The sequence below is a fragment of the Leguminivora glycinivorella genome, chromosome 22 (assembly GCF_023078275.1).
Source record: "Leguminivora glycinivorella isolate SPB_JAAS2020 chromosome 22, LegGlyc_1.1, whole genome shotgun sequence".
NCBI classification, from domain to species: domain Eukaryota; kingdom Metazoa; phylum Arthropoda; class Insecta; order Lepidoptera; family Tortricidae; genus Leguminivora; species Leguminivora glycinivorella.
In genome coordinates, this window is record NC_062992.1 from 4,268,033 (window position 1) to 4,293,251 (window position 25,219).

The 25,219-nt window shown below is 38.6% G+C and overlaps 1 protein-coding gene across 1 annotated transcript in view; it reads left to right on the top strand.

Annotated features, from left to right (window-relative positions):
- Positions 1-25,219, top strand: part of LOC125237759 (dipeptidyl aminopeptidase-like protein 6) — a 342,306-nt gene that overhangs the window by 301,676 nt on the left and 15,411 nt on the right. The window contains exons 7-12 of the mRNA XM_048144933.1: positions 8,319-8,461; positions 10,298-10,440; positions 14,244-14,367; positions 14,834-15,069; positions 18,324-18,444; positions 21,608-21,743. Coding sequence (XP_048000890.1) covers positions 8,319-8,461; positions 10,298-10,440; positions 14,244-14,367; positions 14,834-15,069; positions 18,324-18,444; positions 21,608-21,743 — 903 coding nt within the window. The remainder of the gene's footprint in view (positions 1-8,318; positions 8,462-10,297; positions 10,441-14,243; positions 14,368-14,833; positions 15,070-18,323; positions 18,445-21,607; positions 21,744-25,219) is intronic.

The window sequence follows — 25,219 nt, forward strand, 5'->3', positions numbered from 1 at the left end:
ACAGACACACACACTTTCCCATTTATAATATTAATATGGATGAACACTTAGGCTACGTTCACACGACGACTATAATATTCGATTCGATATTTTGTCGTGTTCGCTTTTACCGCATACGAGACGGTCGTTCACACGGTGATAGGTCCATTCGGATGTTTCCCGTAGGCTGTCGGCAATCCGTCCTCAAACATGACCTTCTCCGACGACGTCACAAGCACAACGTATACGAGAAAGCAGTGTGTCTGTGTAAACGAATCAATGTAGACATAAGCGCCACTGTCGTATTCGATAGTCTGCGAGAATCTTGCATCTCATCGACTAATGGCCAGCTTTTTTAGTGAAATACCTAGGGGTGTGCGGCTTGATATTTTATCATTTATCGCGCGACCATGCTTGCCTGCCTGCCGGCGTATCATGCTGCCAATTTTATCACTTATCCACGTGGATAAGACATCTGTCACTCTCACACTGACATACTTGCTAAAGCGTGACGGATGCTTTATCCACGTGGATAAGTGATAAAATTGGCAGCATGATATGCCGGCTGGTTAGATTTTTAAAGTATATATCTAATATCTGAAATTTATAAGTCTAACTATCGAATAAAATTTGATGTTTATGATATACTTACAAAATTAATGTTTAAGGTACATATACTTGTAGACTCAGTTACATTATATTTGCAGAAGTGTAGGTGAATGACCGAGAGATGTGGGTTAGCGGCTGCTAATATTATTAGAAGCATCTCGTGAGACACATTACATACAGGGTGGATTAATGTTATACTTAGTGATAAAACTTACTTATGTGTTACAACATTTACAATCACAAAGCTAAGCCCTTTCTAAGCTAAAAGATATTAAATACGAGAGAATTTTGTTGTTTGTAAAATTTCTATAAGTGTAATAATATATTGTTATTTTTTTTATTCGCAAGGACATATAAGTCTACATAAGTGCGTTTTCACATTATCCGATCCGATATTTATTTGTTTACTTTATCAAAATGAAACGCAGCATTACAGTATACCAAGGCACTGTGAAACTACAGAATACAGAATGTAGGACCGATATCCCATACATTAAGGACGCAATCTTCGATGTTTCCCTTTGAAATCCATCCGACATCCGATATCGGATCGGATAATGTGAAAACGGACTAATTTACCCCGTGTAGGTGTTGTGCTATTTAAAAACAACTCTGAATACGAAGCAACCTTCTAATCAAGGGTGAACAGGCATCTTCTGGGCGAGCTCCATCGTAGGCCACATCTTGGCCTTTGGCTAGTCTGTGGTCAAGAGTAAGCCCATTCATAATAAAACAATAAATAAAATAAATAAATAAATATTATACACAGATTGACTGAGTCCCACGGTAAGGTCAAGATGGCTTGTGTTGCAGGTACTCAGACAACGATACGAGGTACGACACGAACGAAAAAAAAGAAAATTCTGTAACTTAGCCTGTGGAAAATATGTTTGGCTTTAGCAAAATTAATTTAGAAGTCATTTCACAAAACAAAGAAACGAGGTACTTCGATTCGATTACCTTTTTGTGGGATACAAAATAGGTAAACAAAATAAAGCAATTTCTTCAAAACAAGGTTAACTGTTATGAAATAAGCTGAGGGGGAAAACGAACCGAATTATTCAAATATAGACTAACAAGAGAAACAGGAAAAATTTAATTTAAAACAATTTCGTTTAGACAACTGCAACAGATATTTTGGAATATTGTTGTTAGGAATTTTAGCGTTTACTTTATTTGCCCGTGTGGTGACGGGTTAATAATTTCACCACCCCCTTTCTTTCCGTGGGTGTCGTAGAAGTCGACTGTGGGATATGGGTTAAATTGTGGCATAGGCGAGAGGCTGGCAACCTGTCACTGCAATGTCACAATTTCGTTTTCTTTCAACCCCTTTTTGCCAAGAGTGGCACTGAAACTTGAGTAGTTCATGTGTCCTGCCTACCCCTTTATGGGCTACAGGCGTGATTGTATGTATTTCGGCAGCGGCTGGTCCATACACGCCGATTCCCAACGGCTTGCCTAAAATTGCTTATTAGTAAAGTATCTAATGTTAAGGTAAAATCGCCGTCAATATGTGTAAGAATGACCTATAATAACTATTTATTATTCTATGTCACAATTACACAATGTCATGTTAATGTCACAGTTTCGTTTTCTTTCAACCCCTTATTTGCCAAGAGTGGCACTGAAGCTTTAGTAGTTTCGTGTGTTCTGCCTACCCCTTTATGGGATACAGGCGTGATTGTATGTATGTTGTATGTATGTTATTATTCTATTTATTTATCCATCAAGGCGGTTTGTTTACAGACTAGGGCCTACCGCGGATCACGCTTGACGTTTTGCTTCCCTGTCACACTTACGTGCAAATTTACAAGTACGACAAAGGTACAGCATGTCTATCAGTTCGTGGTAATCGTGGTATAGACGCCCTTTAATGTGCAAGTGAACAAAGTTTTGCGTAAAAGGGTTTTCACATTGTCCGATCCGATATCGGTTGTAGGAAGGATTTCAAACGCAGACATCAAAGATGGCGGCTTTAATGTATGGGATGTCAGCCCGATATCGGATCGGATAATGTGAAAACGCACTAATATCCATCCCCTATTCTTCGCAAAATCTAATTTGACTGGCGTATACAAACAACGAAACAAATTGTTATAGTTCATAACATGTAATGGTTTTAATCAGCCTGTGTATGAAATCGGTTGGCAGTGCCTGGATTGACGCAGATGCAGTCGAGCGTAGACTGCACTCCGCGCTAATATTAGAACACGCTGTATATATGCACACTTGCTATACTCCACCGCACCTGGAGAAACAGTGGCCTTGGCCGATTTTATCTCTGTAGGCCTAGCACATGATTGCCGCGAGAGTACGTCTCCTTCTAACTGTATTAATGACATAAGGACGGGTAGTCTATCTCACGGCGATATACTCTCGCGGCAATCATGAGCTATTCCTACAGGTTTGCTTCTGATTTATTTGGGCCATATTTTTCAAAGTTGTCCACCCCACTTTTTTTTGGTTTTGGAAATTTTTATGTGGTTTCCAATCGGAATCGCGAGCTCTTTCAATCCTAATAGGAGAAAAAAGTGTCACAAGGTTTTTTCCCATTTCGTTACCATTTTTTCATACATTTATGGCGGTAAGAGAATGGTAGGTTTGAAAAATGTATGGAAGACTTGGGACATTTTTATTTCTCCTGTCAGGATCGAAAGACCTACTAAGAAGCTACGGAAACTCTGCCGAACCCCCGCAAATCGTTCCATTCCTTACCTCATTTATCTTAGGTGCCTTTTCATTCAATAGGGAACTTGACTGTACTTAAAATAAAATATTTTATACCATGCATGAAATAAAACATCAGATAAATATAAGAAAAACATGGATATAAGTTATTTTTATATCCAATTTCTATTTTAAATCAGGTAGAAATATATATAGTAACTGATGTGTTGACCGTGACGTCACTCAATTCGATTTCATATTAATTCCATATTAGCAGGACGTTGAAATTCGTTTTGACAGTTCTTAAAATGAAGCTGATTTGACTAGTAGTCATAGGGCTTACGGCGAAATTATGGTCAAAAGCTGCACTTTATGCAGAAAGCAAGCCACTTTGCACAGTGATACTAGGGACCAATACAAACGTTTTCATCCGAGGAAACACGATTTTCATCCACTAGAATTCAAGATGGCGGACATTTTCCAAAATGGCGGCCGCATATTTTTAAAAATTTATAGAATCGTAACGGCTGCACCGATTTTAATGGTTGGGGTGTCTATCGCATCGTATTGAAGAGTTCATTAATATAAAAAAATAAAGTCATAAAAAAGGTAAGATGGCGGCCGAATAATAAGAAAAATATGAAAATTTCAAACTTTTTTTTTCATTCTCGTGCAATTTACCAATGAATTTTCTATGATATGATCACATTTTTATGTATTTAAATTAAACCTGATAATATTATCTATATAATAAAATAAAAATCATGAAAATTTGTTGAGTAGTTTTTGAACTATACTCATTTGAAATGGAGCGCGCGGATTTGAAAGACGTTTTCGCACGTGATGTAAACAATTTTGGAATCATAACGGCTGCACCGATTTTAATGGTTGGGGTAGCTATCAGTTTGTATTAAAACATTTATTTATATAAAAATTAAAATCATTTAAATAAAATAAAGATGCCGGCCGAATAATAAAAAAAATATGAAATTTTAAATTTTTCTTTTATTCTCACGAAATTTACAAATAGTTTTTCCACCATATGGTCACATTTTTATTTATTTAAATAAAATCCGATATTAACGTCTACAAAATGAAACAAGAAACATTAAAATCCGTTCAGTAGTTTTTGAACTATACGCATTGAAAATAAAGCGCGCGGGTTTGAAAGACGTCTTTGCACTTGATATGTGATGCATCGTATCGTTTGGTACCGCTATACACGCAAGACTGATTATTTATTTTGGTCTCAACTTACTATATTACTATTCAGAATCAATGGTTTTAGTATTTATATATATTATTAGTTTTTTATTCCGAGTTTAGGTATATTTAGACAACCCCCGTAAACTTGACCATCACATAATTTTTATTTTAATACGTAAAAGAACTTAAATGCACATAACATAACATTTGTATTAATAGCAATTGTCCTTTCCGAGGACTCCAGAGATAATTTTCGACAACTTCTGTAGGGGGCTACGGAAACATATATTAATACAAAACATATTTTTTACTTCTCGTCTAGGTTATACTGAAAAATAAAAGAGATACAAAATAATATCAAACAAGGAAATAATGATAACATAATAATTTATAGTAATAGCATAGTGGATACCCCCCTCCCAACTGAGGGGGGACTGAAATCTTCTCGAGGCTGAGGCGTAGGGTTAGAGCCGGCGTAGCTTTATTTGACATTCATATGCGCATTGTAATATGCCTACTTGAAAAATAAATATTTCATTTTCATTTTTTCATTTTTTTTATAATATCATTTTTGCAAAATACTTTTTATTTTGGCAGATCCCTTTGCAAATAAAACATTATTAATACATTGCATTATTTGCATTGCGCCGCGCAGGGTAGACCCACAACACGTACAGCGTATTGTTTCGCAGCCTTTTTCACAACCGCAATTGTCCAAGTATACATATTCATACCATATCTCCCTGTTTTCAGACCACTGCAGTACCCAACTATCGTTGTACGTCTTCCAACCCCAGGATGATGGAAGTAATATCCAGAATATGGGGCGTTGTTATACGACACGGAGTGCTGCCGATGTTGGTTAGGTACTAATTTATTTTCGGTGGTAAACAGTTTCATGCTCACCAAGTTGAACTGGAGTGAACTTTTCAAGCATGGCGATTATTCCTCCCGGAAGACTTTGTAGTTACTGCGATGTTTCTATCAAAGCTGGTATAACTTCAGTGTGTGTGCAAACAATGTTTTAGAACATGATTTTTTCCTTTTGTATTGAAAAAAGAAGTGGTATCAGACGTAAAAGCGTAAAAACCACGAATAGCAGTAGTACCTTATACTCCGGTAGGTTATTCTCATTTGAAGTCTTAAGAAAATATACTATATAAGAATTGGAAATTTCCCAATATAATTAGCTCCACAGATCACATTCTTAAATGCCAAATTGGGACCGTTCTTAACACATATTTTAGTGAGCAAGCATGGACTCAGGCCTGTTTACCGGTATGGTTTGGCGGCTGAGGCACTCGTAAAGTGTCATTTTGCCGTCATTCCTGCCTCCATTTACATCACGTCCGATCTCGCACGTAACGCCCTGAAAGCCTCCACGGCTACAAACTGCGAGATAAACTCAACGAAGGGCATTGGACACTCTAGCATCCGTTACCACCCTGAACTCACTCGAGGTCTCACATGAGGCAAAGACCTTTCGAGGCTCTAAGCTAGGTCCAAACCCGAATCTGGCCTGACTTTATCTTTCACCTATCTATCTTACTCTATCCTTCACCCGAAGACTCCAGTGGTTTTTATTTAAATACCAAGACATCTGTATCGGAAGATGTGAGGATACGCGTGAGTCCCTGTTCCGCCACATCTTTTGCGCGAGGTACAATGAGGCTATCAGCTTCTTCCGGTTACGTTCCTATGGTTTACCCTGAAATAGCAGAGCAAATGTTCTCTGAGGAAGTAAATTGTTTAGAAAAAAAAATCACCACATTTATAACATCAACAGGCTATAGTTTCTCGAAAAAGTCTTGTTGGTTGTCATGCTGAACAGTGTATTCCTGGAGGAATAATGGCCAAGCTTGAAAACTTGATCCGCAGACTCAACATTTATAGGTTAACTTGGTGCGCAAGGAACTGTTTCCAACCAAAATTAATAACCAGCATCCCACCAACATCGCCAGCACTACAAAAACATACGCTCCTTGTCACAGAAAACAAGTTATTTTATACATAGATATTTCTGAAGCCCCCTACAGAAGTTGTCGAAAATTATCTCTGGAGTCCTCGGAAAGGACAATTGCTATTAATACAAATGTTATGTTATGTGCATTTAAGTTCTTTTACGTATTAAAATACAAATTATGTGATGGTCAAGTTTACAGGGGTTATCTAAATATACCTAAACTCGGAATAAAAAACTAATAATGTATATGAATACTAAAAACATTGATTCTGAATAGTAATATAGTAAGTTGTGACTAAAATAAATAATCAGTCTTGCGTCTATAGCGGTACCAAACGATACGATGCATCACATATCAAGTGCAAAGACGTCTTTCAAACCCGCGCGCTTCATTTTCAATGCGTATACATAGTTCAAAAACTACTGAACGGATTTTAATGTTTTTTGTTTTATTTTGCAGATGTTAATATCAGATTTTATTAAAAAAAATAAAAATGTGACTATATGGTAGAAAAACTATTTGTAAATTTAGTGAGAATAAAAAAAATGAAAATTTAATTTTTTTTTATTATTCGGCCGCCATCTTTATTTTTTAAATGATTTTAATATTTATATAAATAAATGTTTTAATACAAACTGATAATTACCCCACCCATTAAAATCTGTGCAGCCGTTATGATTCCAAAATTGTTTACATCACGTGCGAAAACGTCTTTCAAATCCGCGCGCTCCATTTCAAATCAGTATAGTTCAAAAACTACTCAACGGATTTTCATGATTTTTATTTTATTATGTAGATAATATTATCAGGTTTAATTTAAATACATAAAAGTGTGGCCATATCATAGAAAATTTATTGGTAAATTGCACGAGAATGAAAAAAATAGTTTGAAATTTTCATATTTTTCTTATTATTCGGCCGCCATCTTAATTTTTTTATGATTTTATTTTTTTATATTAATGAACTCTTCAATACGATGCGATAGACATCCCAACCATTAAAATCGGTGCAGCCGTTACGATTCTACAAATTTTTAAAAATATGCGGCCGCCATTTTGGAAAATGTCCGCCATCTTGAATTCTAGTGAATGAAAATCGTGTTTCCTCGGATGAAATCATTTGTATTGGTCCCTAGTATCACTGTGCAAAGTGGCTTGCTTTCTGCATAAAATGCAGTTTTTTTCCGTAAGCCCTATGACTATAGGAGGCAAGTAGCCTATTTAATAATATATTATGTGAAATCTGTTTCTCGTAAGTGGTTTATTTGAGCCAAGTGTTTGAAATGTGCACATAAATTAGTTTATTGTTATTGTTATGGTTATGGCTCGCATTGCCCAGATGCACTTCTGGTGCACAGAATTGCATTGCGTCCAGACGCCACTGGAAATAGGTTTCTTGATGGAATTCCTTTATGGAAATACTGACTGAGAAGATTACTTAAATTGTAATGGGCTATTTGAGTAATTTGCTTTTGTAATTTATGTGTGTCGTGATACGAGTAGTTATGTTTTAATTTCTTATGCCTTTAAAAATATCGTTAAGTTACAGGGCAATTTAGACTAGGGGTAAATTTTCAACTAATCGAATTTTTTTTCATGTTTTAGTTTTGACATTATTGTACTTTTAACTTGAATTCTATGTGTACCCACTCAACATGAGTGCCTTATATGACCAGTGGATACTCTATTTAATAATGCAAAAATTGTAAAATACAGAAAATTATCTAGTAGTCACTTTGACAACATACACCATAACATAACCAATAAGTTCCATAACGCACCAGTCACGCACAGACACAAAGGCATGTAATAACACTGTTTACGAGCGAGTATGATAAAAAACATATTCTTATACTGCTCTGTATAAATATCTAAGCCTTTCTATTTGTTACAGAGGAGATCCTCAAAGCGCGGTCAGCGCTCTGGATGTCTGCCGACGGTCACATGGTGTTGTATGCCACCTTCAACGACACACTAGTGCTGGAGCAGAAGTTCCCGTGGTACGGGCCGTCGCTGGACACTGATGACCCGGCGAAGGTACGTGACCCTAGTCAAGACATAGATATGCCTAGCAAGATAGAGTGAGAGGACAGACAGTTAGATTCAGATGACCCAGCGAAGGTAGGAATATGTAACCCCTGCGAGGCATAAGTTTAAAGAGGCCAAGACTTCTACAGCACACTGGATGTCTGCAGATAGCCACATAGTGCTGGATTCCACCTTCAACGACACGCTAGTGGTGGAGCAGAAGTTTCCATGGTATGGGCCGTAGCTGGACACTGATGACCTGTCGAAGGTATGTGACAGAGTGAAAGGACAAACAGCTGGATACAGATGACCCAGCGAAGGTAACCCACGCTTATCTTAGAGCAGTTCCCATGGTACAGACCGTGGCTGGCAACTGATGACCCGGCGAAGGTACATACCTTCCTTCCTTCCCTTATCTTTGATAAAGGTGCATTCAAAGAGGTTAGAATACTTCTAGAGCACATAGACAGCAAGAGGATAAGGTTGCAAAAGGTAGGTTTAAAGAGGGTGGAAAGACTTGGCACACCCTGATGACTTGGCGAAGGTATGTAATTCTACCCAAGACATAGATAGATTTGCCTAACAGCAAGACAGAGAGTGAAAAGTCTTTTGCACACGCAAAAAGATGGATAGGTACAGATAATCCGGCGAAGGTATGTAACCTTTACTAGACGTACTTAAGTTTAAAGAGGGAGAAACACTTATTTTACCTTCTATCTTTCTGTAGCACCTACTGCAGTGTGTGTACCACATCTTACCCACATACGTCCATACCTTGCACTACAGACGGCTTGTGCTACATACAGACAGTAAGAGACAGAGGAGATTCTAAAAACGTGGTACCGTGGAACGGACCCTCGTTGGATACTAATGATATTGATGATACTGGTGATCCGGCCAATGAGTGTGCGAAACCAAATAACAGCATTCTTAACAATAAAAGATAAAATAAATAAATAAATGAATAAATAAACACTATAGGACATTCTTACACAGATTGACTGAGGCCCACGGTAAGCTCAAGAATGCTTGTGTTGTGGGTAATCAGTGTTGGTCACCACTATTTCTGTAGCTTCCACATAAAAAACTCAACTTTAACTTTCACTGCATCATTTATTTCATATCAAAAGTAAAAAATACATTTTAATCCACCTACATATCTTTCTCCATTTTTTCTTTCCTCTGTTTCCTCTCTTGTTTTTCAACCATAAACAAGTTATAGACCTTTTACCTTTAAGTTTCACATACAAAAAGTTTTTATACAAATTAAACTTGTGTTCTGTTCTGAACACTCAGACAACGATATATATAATGTATAAATACTTATATATATAGAAACAATCCATGACTCAGGAACAAATGTGAGTATGATTAGTAAAACGTCCTACTTTGTCGGTTATCATTTGTCGGTTAGATTTACTTGTATCTTTAAATGAATAAACTGCCAAAGCTGCTTTATAACAATCGACAAAGTGGGACGTTCCCCGTGCACACTCACAAATATCTGTGCTCATCGCTCATATCTATTTATGTAAAAGTATGTGTAGTATATGCTGTATATGTATATATATAGTTTGCTTTTCTTCTTAGTAAATCACCTTTTTGTTTTCTCTCTGCACCATTTGTATTGAATCTCTGTTTGGCCCTATGGTTGACTGGTAGAGAATGCCAAACACAAGCGGACTTAATGACAAAGCATTAAGTCCGCCATTTGTACATTTTTGTATATTTTGTACAATAAAGTTTAAATAAATAAATAAATAAATAAATGCCCTTACCGGGATTCGAACCCGATCGCGGCGCAGCAGAAAAAAGCCACTATCTAATTCATCACATTTATTTCAGACATACCCGGAGATCAGAAGCGTAAGATACCCGAAGCCTGGCACGATCAACCCCACAGTTCGACTAACGGTAGCTGACATAGCCGACCCGAAGCACATACGTACCAGGCACTTAACACCGCCGAAGAGTATACTTGAAGAAGGGTAAGGTTGATATTTCTTTATTTGTTGATAAAGATAATAATTACATACCTACCACAGTTCAGTCGGCATCGTTGACGACACGCAGTTTGGCTCTGTCGCGCCACTACAGAAGAGCGATAGGGAGAGCTAGCTACGATACGCTTACGTAGCGTAACCACAGATTGATAAAACGTAACGCCGTGGCTTGGACGATGCTGGTCGCGCAACTGTCGCGTCGCTTCGCATCGTCTAAGTGCGTTTTCACATTATCCGTTCCGATATCGGATGTCGAAAGGATTTCAAAGACAAAAATCAAAGATGGCGGCTTAAATGTATGGGATATCGGTCCTACATTCGATATCGGATCCGCTAATGTGAAAACGCACTAACGTCGCCCACTTAAGACACTTCCGAAGGTTAAATTTTGTCGCCTCCCGTTGCCGTCGACAAAAACAAAATATGGCGTAAGCGACTGTGTCGTCGGCTAAGTACTGCCGTGTGCTCGTGCACAAAGTGGGACGACAAAGTGTGAAAACGACAAAGTGGGACGTTTTCCCGTGCACACTCACATATCGTGTTTGTCGATTGCTATGAAGCCGCTTTGTCAGTTTATTCATATACAGATACAAGTAAATCTCGCCTTAATGGTAACCGACAAAGTGGGACGTTTTACTATACACACTCACGTATAATGTCGTAATAAACATTGAAACACGTCAATTGGTTTTCAATTTAGTTAAACTGGAATATTACAAATGTTTCCCCTTTGAAATTCGTACCATAAAATTCTATGCATATTTCCAATCTGTTATTAATTTTGAGTGAAACATTCCTTTGGCAGCCTCAGGCGAATTCAAACGTACGTGACATCAGAACGATTATACATGTTATCAATACCGGTAACGAATACCGGTACTTGAAGGGATAAGTTCGCCTTTGTACGTACTAGTGATAAGCTCTTTTTCTTGTGTGTTGTATTATTTTCTGGTACAATAAAGTGTTTTACTACTACTACTACTACTATTACTACTACTACTACTTGATTAGTAAGACAGTCATTATTACTGAAGCAATAAAATAATTAAGATACTAATAAATTGCTGAAATATTCTTGAATTTAAAACAAAATCTCTACAAAAGTATACTCCAGTTGTGATACTAACAGATACAGGTTGTATTAAAGACAATGATTTTTTTAAAGTATAGTATCAAGTAGAGTTAATGGTGACAATGGCTAAACCACTAATATTCTTGAATACCGGTATTGATTATACCTATTTAAGTAGCAAAATACAATGTAACCGGTAATACCGTATTTAAACCCGGTAATCAGAATACCAGTAACGATCCCTGTTTTAGATTTGTAATGATATTGGTATTGGCTACGTGCACGACAATTACGCCCACTGCCATGTGAACTAGAAGTGGAAAATGTCAAAAAATGACATGTAAATAAACATATATTTTAACGATTTTTCATTAATTTTAAATAAATCGAATAACAAGAGCTACTATTTCAAGTGTAACTTAGGTAGATCGATTATACAGACATGCATATAATAATAAAAATCAGTTTCCAAAGCATTACTCACAGTATAAACTTCCAACCCCAGACCACAGAAAGAGGCAATAAATTGGTACTGGCAGGGCATATAAGGAATCATGAAGAACATAGGAGTAATGGTAGAAGTTCTACGAGTGAGTGATATGGTATTCGCTAAATCTTCGTCCCGTTAATGCCATATAAAACAAGTCTAAACGTAAGTACCTAGTCATGTCCGCGGCCGTAGAAATGTCCTACACGGGCCTATTCCCAGGCCAGGCCTGAATCTTTAAGCATTTTAACTATGTGATATACAGGGTGGTTCCTATGACATCTATGGTGGTTCCTGATAGTGATAATAAACCTAACGACAAAACAAAAAAAAAACACGGTGTATATGTAGGTATTCGCTGCTTGTTTGATGTTTGTTTTGTACAATAAAGAATGAGGAGATTGGGACCCCAATTTATACATTCGTAATGTACCTAGGTACCTTTTCTTTGGATTTTGTTCACCTTTATCTAAATCCTTTTTTTTTTTATTTTTTTTTTATTTTTTTAAGGAACGCAGATAAAAGTCAGCCAAATATAGTAATATAATAAGAATAGATTCTCAAATCCACTATAAGCCTGACAAATAGAGCCGGGTGAAGACCCGGGCTTAGGCGACCAGAGATAAATGCGTTGTCTCTGGTTTATACAGAGCTGATTTACTTCCGCTTGCTTTGCATATTTTTCCTGCAATATCTGTACAAACTTTAAAAAAACCGGCCAAGAGTGTGTCTGGCCACGCTCAGTGTAGGGTTCCGTAGTTTTTCGTATTTTTCTCAAAAACTACTGAACCTATCAAGTTCAAAACAATTTTCCTAGAGAGTCTTTATAAAGTTCTACTTTTGTGATTTTTTTCATATTTTTTAAACATATGGTTCAAAAGTTAGAGGGGGGGGGGGACGCACTTTTTTTTCCTTTAGGAGCGATTATTTCTTAAAGTATTAATATTATCAAAAAACGATCTTAGTAAACCCTTAGTCATTTTTAAATACCTATCTAACAATATATCACAAGTTGGGGTTGGAATGAAAAAAAATATCAGCCTCCACTTTACATGTAGGGGGGGTACCCTAATAAAACATTTTTTTCCATTTTTTATTTTTGCACTTTGTTGGCGTAATTGATATACATACTGGTACTAAATTTCAGCTTTCTAGTGCTTACGGTTACTGAGATTATCCGCGGACGGACGGACGGACGGACGGACGGACAGACAGACATGGCGAAACTATAAGGGTTCCTAGTTGACTACGGAACCCTAAAAACGGAATATTTTTAAATTAAAGGAAAAATGGAAAAAATCACACCGCCTGCCTGACTGTTAAGATGTATTCTTTCGGATAGATGTTTGCTATAACGCAACCCTAAGACCGTTTTCACATTGTCCGATCCGATATCGGATGTCGGAAGGATTTCAATGGAAAAAATCCAAGATGGCGCCTGTAATGTGGGATGTCGGTCCTACAAATTCGGTAAGTTTTTCAATGTTCGTATCCGGCCGAATAGTTTGGTTACATTGCCTAATATTTACCGAATAAACAAAGTAAATAAATAGCGTAAGTTGTTTCGTAATTCATCGCATAATGACATCCTATTTCAGCATCTAAGGAACTACCAAAGGAAAATGCGTTAAAATATAAAATACAATAATTTTGTAAAAAAAGTAAAAAGCAAAAACCAAAATTTTCTTATGCGCTAAATTATACGAACTTTAAGACTATTAAGAGCCTTATTAAGAGAAAATGTGCACCCATTACCAATCATTAAAACGTTTTTATCTCTAAGCCAGGATTTAAAATATGGCTCAACCGAATATTCGGCCGAACGTGCGGTTCGGTAACAGCTGAACCGAATGTTCGGCCGAATATTCGTATTCAGCAAAGTCCTTATTCGGCCCATCTCTAATTATAATCTCTTCAGCAGGGTAAACTTGTTTAATACTGGAAAGATTCCAAATACGCTGACAAGGCGAGATTTTTTTTCTACGGGCCTGGTTTTGGGTCTCATGTCAGTGATTTACTGTAAACTATGAAGTTAGGCGAACGTACACCGATATTATTGTCAGGCTGACTTCTAACTGATGTTCTTCAGGTTCGTGATATTGTCCATTTCGCTCGTATTTGTTACCATATTACCGTGGCGAACTAAATAACGTGACACAAGTATAATTTCCCAAAAAAATATTTAGATGTTTAGCGAGCTACCTATTTAATTTTAATCTCCTTTTATAGAGACTACTACTTCACAAGCGCGCAATGGGTCTCCCTCACAGAAGTGTGTGTGGTGTGGCTCACTCGCACGCAGAATCTGTCCGTCGTGTCTGTCTGCAAGAGCCCTATGTGGTACTGTCAAGAGGTACGTCCTGTAGCTACTATACTGCATTCAGCATTGTCTCCCTGGCAGAAATGAATCTCTTGTTCTTGATTTCTACTTGTAAAGGCTTCATTTTGGGACTGCCAAGTACGCCCTGGAGCAACTACTAAACAAGTAGTTAGTGGGTCTCTCTGACAGAAGTAGATCTCTTCTTCATTCTTAATTTCTTATATAAAATCCCCATGTAAGTTATCTCATCTTATGTCTGTGGGAGCCCTTACGGATACACTTCAACCCATAGGGATATTATGTGCGATTACCCCGTACGATCTTAAGATCCTTCTGCTATTTAGGAGCTTCTCGACCCAATCCTGTCCTAGACCCGCAAAGCCCCTATTAATGTTAGCAATGGTGCTAATGTTGGTAGGTATTTAGTGTTATTGGACCCACCATTGTTAACATTTTTTACAGTAGATTATGATGTATTACTAACCTTTTTGTCCGACAGGTGTACAGGATATCATCAGGCTCAGACAGCTGGGTGGAATCCGCGCCGGCGCCACTCTGGTCGGCCGGCGGCGGAGCTCTAGTTACCCTCGCTCCGATCCGAGACGGGCCAGCCGGACTGTTCCGGCACATTGTCCGGGCTGAGCACAACGCACACGGGCCGAGAGCGCTGCCACTGACGCACGGCAGCTTTGATGTCGTCAAGCTGCTAGCGTGGGACCATGCTAATCAACACATGTAAGTTACTACAGCTCTTCAAGACTGTAATCAACACACTTAAAATACTAGTGATACTGAAGAGTCTAGCTCCGATCCGGGACGGGATGTTCCGGTACAACGTCCGGGCTGAGCACAACGCACACGGCCCTAGAGCGCTGCCACTGACGCACGGCAGCTTCGATGTCGTCAAGCCGCTAGCGTGGGACCATGCTAATCAACACATGTATAAGTCACTAGTCAAGACTCTGTTCTGGATCCGGGGTGAGTTGTTCCGGCACATCTTCCGGGCTGAACACAACTCACACGAATCCGAAACAATGCTCAAGATTATATTGGGGCTGTCCCTTATCCAGCTTAAAGTTGATGCACACCTCTTTCGCATGATGCCATGGAAACCATCTATTCCTGCATCGGCAAACATGCCAAAGGCGTTACAGAAACGAGGCAACCCCATCATAACCCTGTACCTACGCATTGTTATTTTGCACGCGTAGAGCGTTGTAAGCCTTCTGCGTATAGTTGACCCATAGGCTACAGGTGTAAAAAGGTTGGCAATATGCCGTAAACAGCGTCGCCTTGACTTGTTCGTACAACACTCCACGTCCAGGTTGTCACTCAGATCTTCCGTTATCCAGTGACCCAGATACTTAAATTTGACGACTTTATTTTGAGGAGTCTCGCGTAGTAGTAGATAGTGGTCGCTTATCATCAGGCAACCTTTATATATTGTGTGCCCTTACAGGGTGTCATGAAATGGAATCAAATGTAAATTAACACCTTATTATGTACATGACAATGCAATATTAAATAAATGACTAAATGACTAATCTAAACAGTTGTTTATCCTCAAACAAGATTGCGATTAGCCAGTTCTAAAACTACCCAAATCCTGTTAGATTTGACCGCTTGCAACTTGCAACAATCCTCGATTCTCGAAGTTTCCTTTTCCTAGACAACTAGTTACTATTAATGGCCAATCGATTAGTTGCCCTGTGCCCTTTGGGATTGGCTTACCTTGACCTATTGAGGCCAACATACTAATTAATAATTGGCTATTAATTAGAACTGAATGTCTTCCAAAGTTTACAGGTAATAAAATTTTGAAAAATCCCCCGACCGCGACATAGTGGACCGATTTTCATAAAACATGGCTAAGAACACTCCCGACTAACTCAGCTTTCAAACAAAAAAAACTAAATCGACAAACAGACAGACAGACAGACAAACAGACAGACAGACAGACACACACACACAGACAGACACGTCATACTTATAACACCCCGTCGTTTTTGCGTCGGGGGTTAAAAATGAATGTGAGTGTGTTTAGTAAAACGTCCCACTTTGTCGGTTACCATTTATTTACTTGTATCTTTATATGAATAAACTGACAAAGCAGCTTTATAGCAATCGACAAAGTGGGACGTTTTCCCGTGCATACTCACATAATAATCTTCAGAGCGTGTAAGGAAGATGACGCGGGCTATCCTCTAAGTACAGATTACTTATATATTCGGGTTTTCAAGTCTAGAAATAAAAGAAAATTCCAAATTAAAATCATCATCACTCTCCTTGCGTTCTCCCGGCATTTGCCATGGCTCATGGGAGCCTGGGGTCCGCTTTGACAACTAATCCCAAGATTTGGCGTAGGCACTAGTTTTTACGAAAGCGACTGTCATCTGACCTTCCAAGTCCATTGGAATTAGTCCGGTTTCCTCACGATGTTTTCCTTCACCGAAAAGCGACTGGCAAATATCAAATGACATTTCGCACATACCTAAATTCCAAATTAAAAATCGAAAAAAAAAATTGTCGGGAGTGACTGCCAATGTCAAAGGGTTTTTAACATTTTTTGGTACTATAAAACGTTTATTTTATTTTATTTAGAGATGTAACAATTAGACAACATATAAAGTATAAAAACCTATGACATCACTTTTTTTTAATTAAGCTCACGTACCCTAAAGTGAATTGGAAAAATCATCAATATCACCATAGCCCGTGACAAGAATGACATCCAAACATGTTGCCGTCACATGTTTCTATTTCCTATCGCTTATGACATGTTTACGGATGTCACCATCTCCGGTTGTCACTCGATCGCGGGACATTTACATTTGACAGAGGACAGAAGATCGGCTCTCTATAAAACCTGACCAGAAATATATGACTACTTTTGCTTTCGCCTTAAGTTCAAAAAATGCTCAATGCTCCATACAAACTTCCACCCCCCATTTTAAAGAAGTGGAGGGTTATAAAAAGACAAAAAGTAGCCTATGTCACTTTCCATACCTTCAACTATCTCCTTTTAAAAAATCACGTCAGTTCGTCGCTCCGTTTTGCCGTGAAAGACGGACAAACAGACACACACACTCCCATTTATTATATTAGTATGGATTGTGAGGATCGCTTTATTATGATGTATGGGGTAACAGTTCAGTTTAGTATTAAGAAAATTCTAAAGAAATTCCACAACATGGCGCGTAGACCGCGTAGTCATATATTTCTGGTGAGGCTTTACATGTAGTGAACAGCCCTGGAAATAATAATATAAAATATTGTGTGGACGGCGTCTTATACAGACCGGTATAATAGTCACAAAGTAAACATAGATACGAGTACCTTATAGGACCACACCTCGGACAATGGCAATAAAACTCATGACATGAAAGAGGCGCGTCCCTTCGCACACAGTATTAAGCTCTTGTAGGTGAACATGGTATCATGCTTGTATGAGGTATGACTGGTAGCATTCTTGACAGGCAGTAACTGTCAGGTAAACGAGAGCGGGTGGGCGGCACTTTTCGGCGGGAGTGGCCATACTGTACGATAGTACTCTTTATTATACTGTGCTCATACTATATACATGCGTAATATTGTCTTCGGTTACCGCGATAGTTACTCATGAAATAAGACTATGGAAACGGATTAAATCCCATATAATGAATTTACAATTCATCCCGGCGTCGAACACTTTACAGTATTCGTAGTCAACGGGTGAATGAGGAAAAATTACAATGTGCAAAAGCTACCCAATAAAAGAAATATTAATGAACCATGACCATACTTTTATTTAGGTGTCCGCGCTTTCGCTTGAACCACTAATGAGATTAACACCTTCATAACTCAGCCCTAATCGAGTGAATTCCTCAACTAGTAGCGCCATCTGGCGCACCAGTCCAGTACTAGTGTCGCCCGGTTACCAGCGCTCGGCTGCATTTTCCTGTACGCTTTTGTATGTGCTTGTCCAACCTAAACACTATATATTTTTACAGATACTACCTGGGTATACCAGAAGGCAAACCAGGGCAGCAGCACCTATACATGGTGTCGTCCGAAGCGCCGCGGCCCGGCTCACCGCAGAAGCTGCCTTATTGCGTCACGTGTAATACACAGGTTAGTATAATTATGATGATGATGTGATTCTGTTATCCCTCACTAAGGACAGGGCTCTTAGAAGAATCTTCGACTTTTCACGATCCTGGGCGACTGCTTCCAAATCTTTCCAGCCTAGTCCACTTGCGCCAGCCTCCTTCTCCACTGACCGCCTCCACGTGGTACAAGGCAGTCCCGACCGTCTACTGCCAGGTGATTACCAGCAGAGACCCTGCTTGGACAGTTGGTTAGTATTATACACTTTTACAAATAATAGTTTAGTTATTTTACGAGGGAGAAAAATTATAATTTAACTACACGTGCCAATATTGATACCCGAGCGAGCGAAAAATTCCAATATTGAACCGCGAGCGTAGCGAATGGCCCAAAAAGTGGAATCTTGGAAAGGTTCAAGGCCCGAAGGTTAAACAAATTTTGCCCCCGAGTGTAACACAAAATTGTTCACTACACCAAAACACTAACTGTAAAGCGTCAAACTAAATTAAATCCCTCAAATTATTAAATATTTACGATTCAAAATCATCATTAATACTTGTGGGTAAAATGCAATTTTGCAATCCGTTTTCGAAGAATGAAGAGTTGGTGTAGTAAAAGCCATTTTTTTTCGATTCCATAATAGTTAAACTATTTAATCTAAAAGTTTTTCACTCAAAGGATACACAAAATAGTTCACAGTGACAAAAATATATGCCGGTTAAAGTAAAAAGCTTGTTTACTGAATACAGTCTAATTTTCAATAAACTAATCAAGCGAAAAAGGCCCCAAAATGGCGCCTGCCTGAAAGGTAAACAAATTAAGGCGAATCCTTTTTAACATCACATTCGTGTTTTTCCATTCACTTGTTTGGGCACATAATTTGATTTTACCCTGTATTTATAGAATGACCTGTCGTACCCAATGTCACGCATTTTAGAGAGCGTTTTTAAGAAAATACACACTCATATTTTAAAAATATTTACTTTTCGGGCTCATTCTACTCTGAGTTTGTATTCTTGAATACTTGTCTTTACATTCATGCAAGTAAAAAACAGTTGGTCACTAAAAGTAACTTTTTGAAACGAAATTTTTGCGACATAGTTTTCATGTTTTCTCTTGTACAAACAGAGTTAAATCATCCCATATTTTTTAATTATAAACACATACACACTTTTTCTGAAAAAGTCTTAGGTGTATTTTCTTGTACTTCCCTTTTCGAGAAAAGAATATTGCGCCTCCTCCTCGGCTAGTAATGTGGCCATGAGTAAATCTATCTATATTAAAAAAAAATGTACTCATTTCATAAATACAAATCTAACTATGCTTTGCCAAATCATGCGCATTAAGTACAACGAAAGAGGATCGAGTATTAGAGAGTTACTGTCCAAGTAAAATGTGTAATCACAGTGCATAGACTACCATCTCTTGACACAGGCTTAAAACTTTTGAACCTCAGTTTTGACAATTTGGCCCATATTCTTAACTTGATATGCATTAAAATGTCAAATGTTAATATTAGCGCCATCTAGCTGAGCGTACCTTTTTCTGTATGGTAGTGAGGTACGTTTTTTTCTTAATCTTTATCTGTCTAGATGGAGTTCTATATGTCTTTGGTACAACTTAATAATAGCCTAATAGGAAATTAACACACCACTGTCCTTTGCTGACATAACGACGATCTAAGGCGCTATCAAAATTCATGAGCGCACACACAAACAATACTCGGATGATTGTGTTTACGGAGCCTCCTTAGAACAAACACATGATGGGCGCGACCATAGATAGCAGAAACCTCTAGCTGACGGGTATGTGACGGCATCATGACGCCATTTTGACCTCATGAACCTGTAAAGGATCGCCACACATGCATAATTATTATTGTTACCACTCAGGTAACAGGTCTATATTTTGTTCTCAATGTTTTACGTTTTTTTATTTTGGTTTCTTTCGTTTCGTGATTATTCTCACTTTATGGTCTCATTAGGAATACCAGCGCTGGAAGTCGCCAGCAATATGGTGAGATGGCGCCATTTTTTTTTATGGGATAGGAGGCAAACGAGCAGACAGGTCGCCTGATGGTAAGCGATCACCGCCGCCCATGGACACCCGAAACACCAGAGGTGTTGGAGGTGCGTTGCCGGCCTTTAAGATGGGTGTACGCATTTCGTGGCACTTTATTTTTCTTCTATGTCATTCTTGAATATTGTTTGTTGCCTGTATGATTACCTACGAATAAATAAAATTTCATATACTTTTCATAAAGCTGGAGAGAAAAAGCAGTACCTGTCTCTTTCAGTATGAATGGCTGTATGCTTCAGGAGCGTGAACAAGACATAAGGTTATTCAGATCTTGCTCCACACGGTCTATATTTTTTTCTATGTCTACGGGCGCAAGAGTATGCACAAAAAAGTCCCGTCTCGCTCTAAATAATACAGTTAGACAAGGACGGGTAGTCTAGTCTATTGGTTAAACAGAGGCAGATTATGCCTGATTTGTTGCCTCGAGGATATGATGTAGTGTGTACTCGCTTTAATCTTTGGCGAAGAGAGTGAAGCTAACATATGCGATTTATTGAGGCAGCGGTTTTAGAATAAATGGGAAAATTACGTTAAATATGTATTAGATTTTTAGATAGCTTGAGATATTGTTTTGAGCTAGATATAATCGTTTTAAAAACGACGAGGTGTTATAAGTTTGACGTGTCTGTCATCTGTGTGAAATTATCACTTTTGTGCCGGTGACTGTACTTGAAGAACGTCGTACGATATACGTGTCTGTCTGTGTGTGTGTTCGCGATAAACTCAAAAACTACTGAATGGATTTTCACGCGGTTTTCAGCTGTGAATAGAGTGATTCTTGAGAAAGGTTTAGGTATATAATTCGATGAGATTTTATAAATATGACGCTATTTTCTGATCGAGTCTGACAAAATCCCGCTGGCTGAGAGCTTTAATCGAAAACGCTGCCCAAACCGTTTGAGCTACATCAAAACAATGTAGGTATGCCGAAATTGTGTCTCTTCCATAGGACTATAAAAAAGTCCGCGATGGCATATGTCTATCTTTTACGGATAACATACTATAATCATTTTTTTGATAATCCCCGTGCGTTGCCGGGGCGGGCCGCTAGTTATATCTATATCTACCTGCTAATTAACAGTATATTGAAAGTGTGAATGTTCCACAGCCTTCCCCGTCAATCAACCTAGAGTACTACGGCAACCTGGCGTCCTCTGGCGACAGTTGGGATAGTGACTGGGACGAGGAGCTGCCAGCGACTTCACCCTCGCCTAATGCTAGGAAAAAGAAGAAAAAACGACCGGGTATGTTCTAAACATAAAGTTCATAAGACTTATATTGACCGGGATATACCTAGACCGTGATTACCTTTTTGATTTTTGTCGAGCTCCCGATATTTCGACGCAGTTGCATGCATCATGATCACGGAAAACACACTCCGACCCCCGGTCAATATAAGTCTAATGAATATAACCGTGAATCATTCAAAACTCTTATAACGTTCATAATTTCACAACATTTTAGTTTATTTCTGACCTTTCTCGTACGTAGTTTTATCTTATCTACCTACTCGTACTTTAACGTTCCTCTCATTTACTCTAAGATTAGCTGGAAAAGATGCCTTATAGGGATAATTTTGCCTTTGTATAGTATGAATTTTCTGAGATTATTTTTTGGCTGTTGCCGTAATCTGTTAAACAAAAGCCTTTGTTTCTGTTATTCACGGTGGCTATTACTATACCTTATTACTATCATAATAGATGCTTTTTAACTACACTTAGACTTTAGCGCGTGCCGTTTAAACGGGAGCTAGCCGCCGTGAATAATAGAAACAAATGCTTTTATTTAACAGATTACGCCAAAAAACCATCTCAGAAAATTCATACTATACCTATATTATAGCAAATTGTTTATAAATGTGTGTATACAATAAAGTGATTACTACTCCTACTTAGTAATGTAGAAATTGCAGAACATTCCCAAAAAGCGGAAACATTCTTGAGAATGTTCGCAGAACATTCCCGCAACATGCAATTTATTATTTAAACAAGAGAATATACTTCAATTAATGTTTAAATGGGCATACTATAAAATTATATGTTATTATAGGTATAATATTGTCTATTACAGTTAGCTATTTTGTTCATAAGTGATAAGTTACCTAAATTGTCACTATAAGTTGCATAAATTCTCACTATACTTCAGGGAACATTTCGACTTTCAGACTTCACAGTTTTAGTCCTGACTTTTTTTTAATTAGGTACCGAACTATTATTTCTTGATGCCTGTTTTTGGTCATGCCAATATATGTATATACAAAAAAAAAACAAACAAAATAAAAACAGAAAGATCGCTGTCAGGATCGAACCTGAGAACATCGGCAATTCGGCATACGAAGCCAGCGCACTAACCACGGGACTACGTCTTGACTTGCTGAGTTCGACGAAATTATGGTATAAACTACGAAGTTACTAAGTATTCTGATAAATTCTCGTTCTCGAGAACATTCTCAGAAGTTACCGAAAATTCTCATGAGGAATATTCTGCAACTTTGGAAACTTCTCGAGTTTTCTCGACCGTGCATTGCTACTCCTACTTACTAACTACTTATGTGTAATTTGTATGTGTAAAAGTCGTAGAAATTTAAATGAATGTTAGAATAGATGTGACTGCTCAAGTTTCAGTAAACACGATTTCAAAACTCTGATGAATCAACTAAACTAAGTATTAATGTTGAATTTACTAAACCGCCTGTATACCAGAGAAAATTATTCGACGAAATTCGTAGGCAACGCTAGAAACTAAGCTAAAGTAGTTTGTGAATGTAACTAGACTTTGCTAGTAGGCTTGTGTCGTTTCGTTCGTTGATCGGAGCGCTCCGATCTCGTTCAATCGCTCCCACGAACTAGTTCGCTCTTTTAGGTCATTTGCTCATTTAGTTCAGCCAGACCAGCGACCACTGCGGTCGGAAAGATCCGAACGAATGGGACCGAATAGTGTCAAAATGATACGAATAGTCCACAGATAGTAACATTCCGGGTCGAAAGGTTGTAAGTAACCGAAGTTTAATATGAAACCTTGATGTTTTTGTGTTGCTCTGCTAAGTAGCTCTCGCTCTCGGTCGGCGCAGTCACACACTCGTTCTTGATCGAAACCGCTCGCGCTCGCCGATCCTATACTGAACTAAATGAGCAAAGACCGATTCTCAGAGCACAAAAAGATTCAGTTCATTTCGGTCATTGATGGGATTTTATTCCTAACAGTTCATAGTTCGTGAACGACACAAGCCTATTTGCCAGTATACGGGAAAGTACTTAACGTTTTATCACCCTACATTAGACCCTTGATTATTCCCGTCATTTACGCTCATGTATCTTTACACGCAGAAACTTAGGGCCCATTTAGGCACTGGTCCCAGCTATCGGCTTATAAAAACGAACATAACCTAACCTAACCACAAAATTAAAATTTTGAAAAAACCCCCGACCGCGACCTAGTGGACCGATTTTCATGAAACATGGCTAAGGACACTCCCGACTAACTCAGCTTTCAGACAAAAAAAACTAAATCAAAATCGGTTCATCCGTTCGAGAGCTACGATGCCACAGACAGACACACACACTGACAGGCAGACAGACAGACAGACAGACAGACAGACAGACAGACAGACAGACAGACAGACAGACAGACAGACAGACAGACAGACAGACAGACAGACATACACAGACAGACACGTCAAACTTATAACACCCCTTCGTTTTTGCGTCGGGGGTTAAAAAGATAGCTCACCGCTGGGCGAGTCGCCGTGTCTCTTTTATTTACACGTGAGTGATTATCTTTTGTTCGTTTTTATAGCCGATAGCTCATAGTTTACTAGCTCTCGGTGGGACCAGTGCCTTAGACGGTACGAGAACTCGCATACGAGTTTTATTACATTGCGATATTTGATGGCTGTGTAAAAATGTATGTAACCCCAACAGCCCGCAATGTAACTTAAATCACATGCAAGTTCGCACGCCGTTTGAATCAGGCCTAACAGCCCGGCCACGACATTGGTCTGAGCGCGACAGCGGTGAGCGGCAACCATACATTGAAGCGAGATACAGCGATGGGACTTTTCATTCGCACGTATGGCTGCCGCTCACCGCTGTCGCGCTTAGACCAATGTCGTGGCTGGGCCGTAAACGACAAATGTTACATACATTAGTCGGAAAATGTAAGTACAGCGGGGCAAATCTCGACTGGGGGGCAGATAACCTGAAACGTCATAAAGTCACGGTAGGCTCAGTTTGTTTAGGCCCAAAATTATAGCCACGTGCCAAAACATACAAAGCCACGGAGAATATGCAAAGGGAACGACTCTTGAAAGCACGGATAATAACTCCGTATAAGATAAATAAAATCTAAGACAAAAAGAACCTTTATGTTTGTTCAGATGCCGCCACACTTTTGGTTGATAGTTGATTAGAAAAAAGATTAGATTAGATGGCGACACTGATCATATTTAATTTTTAGATGTAATCTAGTAAAATAATAAATTCACCACCCCTTTCCCGCGGCGGCCATAGATGCCGACAAAGGTGACTAATTTTGGTGTGGGCGATGGAACCATTATTTCGTATTTTTTTAACCCCTTAATTGCTAAAAGCGGCACTGAAATTTGAACCGTTCATGTGCTCTGCCTACCCCGTTTGGCTATACAGGTATAAGTTATATGCACTTATGCGCAATAAAGTCACGTCGCTCATCAGACGGGTCAGGGGAAGCCCCAACAGTCTCC